At 35.8% G+C, this 5,506-nt stretch overlaps 1 protein-coding gene across 1 annotated transcript; it reads right to left on the bottom strand.

Moving 5' to 3' along the window:
* Positions 1 to 4,530: 4,530 nt before the first annotated feature.
* On the bottom strand, positions 4,531 to 4,968 carry LOC125864006 (uncharacterized). Its single transcript, XM_049543958.1, has one exon. It carries the CDS (start codon positions 4,966 to 4,968, stop codon positions 4,531 to 4,533), a length of 438 nt encoding a protein of 145 aa, XP_049399915.1.
* Between the last annotated feature and the right edge of the window lie 538 nt (positions 4,969 to 5,506).

Here is a 5,506-nt window from a genome sequence, read left to right as displayed (position 1 = left end):
TGAAGAACTAGGGATCGAACGTCAACTTACTGCTCCGTATACTCCAGAACAAAATGGAGTCAGTGAGAGAAGAAACAAATTTATCATGGAGATGGAAAGATGTATGGTGCACGAAAAGAATTTGCCAACGATGTTTTGGGCAGAGGCAACAAATACAGTTGTGTTCCTAGTAAATCGATTTCCCTCAAAAGTTGTGAAAGATCAATCTCCTTTTGAAGCATGGTATGGATACAAGCCTCTGCTGCATTTTCTTAAAATGTTTGGTTGTCTTTGTTTTACATATGTATCTCTGGTCAAACGAGATAAATTAGATAAGAAGGTTGCCCTAGACATTTTTGTTGGGTACAATAATGTTTCAAAAACGTATAATATCTTTCAACCTGAAGGTCAGAAGATTGTTATCAATAGAGATGTCCACTTCAAGGAGGATGAAGAATGGGATTGGGATGACTGAAGGAATTCCATCGAGAAAACAAGCTCGTGGTTAAATGAAAGGGACGATGATCCACCAGTTAGGGGAATTAGATTGCTCTATGATATATATGAGAGATGCAATGTTGTGATTCGTGAACCTGCTAACCCTAAAGATGCTGTCAAAGAGTCCAAGTGGAGAAATGCAATGGAGGAGTTGTTTATGATCGAAAAAACTGATACGGGTGCAGCTTGTTGACAAACCTCAAGGCAGAAAAGTAATTGGGGTAAAGTGGGTGTTCTGAACCAAGCTAAATGCTGATGGTTCAATCAACAAGCATAAAACAAGGCATGTAGTTAAGGGTTATGCGCAGATTTTTGGTGTAGATTATTCTGACACTTTTGCTCCAGTTGCTAGGCTAGACATGATAAGATTGCTTATAACTGTTTCTACACAACGTGGCTGGAAAGTGCATCAGATGGATGTCAAATCAGCATTTCTTAATGGCATTCTTGTAGAAGAATTTTTTGTGGAGCTACTTGAAGGGTTTGTTGTAGATGGAAATGAACATAAAGTCTACCGACTACATAAAGCTCTATATGGCTTAAACAGGCACCAAGAGCTTGGTATAGTCGAATAAATGATTATTTGCTCAATCTCAATTTTGAAAAGAGTCTTTCAGAATTCAGACTGTATGTTAAACATAATAGCAGTGAGATTCTTGTTGTTTCTCTTTATGTGGATGACCTTGTGATTACAAGGAGCGCTGAAAAGCTAATTTATGAGTTCAAGCAAGATATGATGCAAGCTTTTGAAATGTTTGTTCTTGGTCTTATGACATATTTCCTTGGAATGGAGATTACACAAGGAAAATATGAGTTTTTTGTTTGCTAGAAAAAGTATGCAAAGGAAATTCTCAAGAAATTCAAAATGGAAAATTGCAAAGATATTAGTACTTCCATGAACCAAAAAGAGAAACTAAGTAAATATGATGGAGCCAAAAAGGTGGATGAGACATACTTCAAAAGTTTCATTAGGTGTTTAACGTATCTTTAAACAACAAGACCTGATATATATATATATATATATATTGTATGTTGTAAGTGTTTTATCAAGACTCATGCATTGTCCTAGTGAAGTACATTTGCAAGCAGCCAAAAGAGTTATGCGATACATCAAAGGAACAATCACCTATGGAGTCAAGTTTCAGAAGAGTCAACCTTGTGAAGCTTTCTGGGTATTCCGACAGTGATTGGGGTAGTCCTGAGGATGATGCAAAGAGTACTTTAGGGTACTGTTTTAGTCTTGGTTCTGGAGTTTTCTCATGGAGTTGTAAGGAACAAGATATTGTAGCTCAATCTGCTGCTGAAGCTTAGTTTGTTGTAGCTGCAACGACAGTAAATCAAGCATTGTGGTTGAAGAAAACTCTGGTTGATTTGCGTATGGAACCGACGGGAAGCATCTAAGTGTTCCTGGACATGAAGCAGCAATAGCTATATCTCACAATCCCGTGTTTCATGGAAGAACTAAGAACTTCAAAATCAAGTTCTTTTTCTTGAGAGAAGTGCATAAAGATGGAGATATAATTCTTGTCTATTGCATGCCGGAATAACAATTGGCTGATATATTCACTAAGCCTTTACCAGTCAGCAAATTTCAGCTTCTCTGCCAGAAAATCATTGTTTGCCGTTTCCAAAGCAAGGAGGAGTGTTAGGAATTTGGTTTTTCAACTACAATTACTTTTACTTTTACTACTTTATATTAGATAAGAGTTAGTTAATTCGTTGTTAGCCATCTATTCCTATTATTTAGGAGTAAGTTAGGAATATGCTAGTAGTGGGTTTACTGCTTTCTATTTTTCATTCCAGTTTTATAAATGTAATCTGAAGACATCAATAAAAATGTTCTTCTACCAATGTTTTTTTTGACTTCCCTGATTTACTAACAACCATATCCACCACAGGGTTACATTTATCCTCCAGGTAAATATTCTTGTAAGATATGAGTTTCCTATTCTCCCCTGGCTGGCATGCTAAGTAGGGTTAACTAAATCCCTCTGTTGTCTTGCCAGGTCAATACCCCGGAGCCTATCCTGTGATCACATTGATGCTATTTTCTTAAATGATTGGACAAGGATTGTGCACAAACAAGTTCTCTCTGGGTGCTCATTTAGTAGTGTGGTGTGATATCTTTATCTAGTATCGAAATTTCAGGACTTCTCTATGACATGTTTGTGATTACTATGCTGAAATTGTTTAATATTTATAGAATCTGGAAATTATTTAAACGAAGCTTATGTTTTGTTTCTGTACTAAGTAGGAGTATTCCTCAGCGAAATGTACAGAATCTTTTTGTCAGATAGGCTCCACCTGCTTTTGTATGTGCCTCATTGCCAAATGTGGAATCACAGGATGATCATTCTTTTTTACATGGAACACTTTAGATTGTACTTTTGCGATTTCTACATCCTGGTAGAATTGTTGAACAAAACATATAAGTTTATATTTTTGGGAATCCTGCCTCTTGGCAACTGAATTTGAATTAATCAAATAAGGTTTTGTTTTTTTGAAATTCTATTGGGAAGTAACTTGTCAGGTAGTTTGATTGATCGTGAAGAATTTCAAATGCTATAAACTTCTCTTGGATGCTTGTAGAAGTACTTCTGCCAGATGAGTGCTGATTTTGCTATTCTCAACTTCTGTTTTACTTGGAGCAAAACGTAGAGAAAATTAAGTGCATAAAGAAATAAGACAAGGACTCGAGTATCAACACATATTGTGATGTCAAAAATAGAATCCTAATTAGACTTAGGTCATACATCGGTTATTTTACAAAGGACGGTCAGCTCAACACCGATACTAGAAAATGAACCTAGAATTACTAAGCACGTAAGAAGAGAGGACTCCTCTCTAATACAAAGTATCTAGAGAACCATAAATAAGGTAGACTCTCCCGTTACAAGGTAAAAAACAGAGAATCTATTAGAAATAAGGCATATTCAAAGAAGCTATAACTTAACGCAAGAAATAGCCTAGATGAAAAGGATAAAGTACCAAAATGTGGTATAGATGCATTTACACCAAAGCTTGGAAATTGATAAGTGTGATTAAATCAACCTAGTTGGATTTTATGTTTGATAGCAGTCACGTTAAACTTCTTAACCGGAGGGGTAATTTGAGCTATTAGTAATTCTGTTGATTGATGGCTTCAATCAAATACTTATAAGACATTATTATTCTGAGTATAGAATACTCCTCTTTTTCTACCATGTAAGCCTCTTGATGACGATCAAAATATCTTCTAATCATCTTAGACAAATCTCTTTTGAGCGAGAATAATATGACAAATTTCTCCAATTTTACAAGGATCGGCTTTGTTGATTGTTTGCTAGAACTGTCCTTAAAAGACTATTCATTGAATCACAATCACACACGAGAGCACAATAAAACTAGTCAAATAAGTAGGCGAGTTACTCAAAGTTTAATAACACCAATTAAAGAACAAATAAATAAAAACAATTTTAAATATATTTGAGTTCTTGAAGAAAAACACAATCAGTAGCTGAAAATAATGTATAATAAGTTCGAGTGATTGACACTGACATAATTTATATCTCCTAATTCATTTGGGAAGTTAAAGTTCATTATATTTGGAAAATTCAATAACTTGTATTACTTTTTTTTTTCTTTAAAGTCACTGGTTGATACTTGAAATTTATAAGAAAAGTTCAAAGGCGCTGACAATATAGAATATTATATCATGAGCATAATTTAGGTGGAGAATTTTTTGCCTATTTTTTTTCTATGCCAAAATAAAATGATCCCAATTAAATTAGAATTTGACACACTACACTATATAGCCTAGCTATTTGTATTCCTCTTCCACAAATGTGATGTACTATAGGAAAACAACATCCCATTCTTGTTTTGGTCTCTAGGAACTATGTTACCATTACAAGAAGGTTCCCAAGTATATGCACAACTATCAATAAAAACCCAACACATGCTTTGTGGCAGAGTCGCAAAATCGAAGTTAAAAGAACTATTTTCTTTTTCTTTTTCAAGCCTCACTTCTTCTATTTTTTTTTCTCAAATGGTGTAGCAACATCACCATTAATGTTATTTATTTGCCTTCTTGCGCTTTCCACCTGCTTTCAGGAAATAATTGACCTCATTCTTTGACCTGAATTTACCCCAGACACCGGCCGATTCAATATTGTATCTATCAACAATAACTGTAGTGGCTCTACTGATATGAACTTTTGTTTCATACCTCCAATACTCTGGCAACAACTTCGACCTATCTAGATTCACCAGGCGCATAGGCATAGTTTTCCTCTGAATCTGCAACTTACTCAAAGTTACATCAGAAACCTTTCCTTCATTAGGTACATCACCATTGTTTGGTGTGGTGTTCTCTACCCTAACATCCAACACAACGTCAATGTAGGTTCCCGATGGCAACAACGGGTCTGAAGGTATTCCATCATTGCAGAAGTCGTTGGTGGTAACAATTATCAGTGGGATGGAAGAGACAGCGGAGTCAAGCTTAGTCATTGGAGGAAGCTTTGAAAGAGTCAATGTGGAGAAAAAGTCCTTGGAATAATGGAGAAGAAGTCCACTATAAAATTTTCAAAATGATGAACTTTTTCTCCACATTGACTCTTTCAAAACTTCGTCTGATGACTAAGGCCAACTCCGCTATCTCTTCCATCCCAAGGATAATTGTTACCCGCGATGGCTTCTGCAATGATGGTATACCTTCGAACCTATTGTTGCCGTCGGGAACCTACATTGATGTTGAGTTGGATGTTAGGGTAGAGACCACCACACCAAACAAATGTGATGTATCTATTGAAGGAAAGGTTTCCGATGTAATTCCGACTAAGTTGAGGATTCAGAGGAAGATTACGCCTATGCGATAGGTGAATATAGATAGGCCAAAGTGGTTGCCAGAAAATTGCAGGTTTGAATCAAAAGTTCGTTTCACTGGAGCCACAACAGGAATTTTTGATAGATACTATATTGAATCGGTGTCCGGTGATAAATTTAGGTCAAAGAATGAGGTGGATTATTTCATTAAAATAGGTGGCAA

This window comes from Solanum stenotomum, chromosome 5, assembly GCF_019186545.1.
Source record: "Solanum stenotomum isolate F172 chromosome 5, ASM1918654v1, whole genome shotgun sequence".
Classification (NCBI taxonomy): domain Eukaryota; kingdom Viridiplantae; phylum Streptophyta; class Magnoliopsida; order Solanales; family Solanaceae; genus Solanum; species Solanum stenotomum.
The sequence above is the reverse complement of the archived record's forward strand: the minus strand, read 5'-3'. Positions and strand labels throughout refer to the sequence as shown.

Coding starts and splice junctions, on each gene's coding strand:
- LOC125864006 (XM_049543958.1), bottom strand. CDS start 4,968: ATGACTAAGCTTGACTCCGCTGTCTCTTCCATCCCACTGATAATTGTT.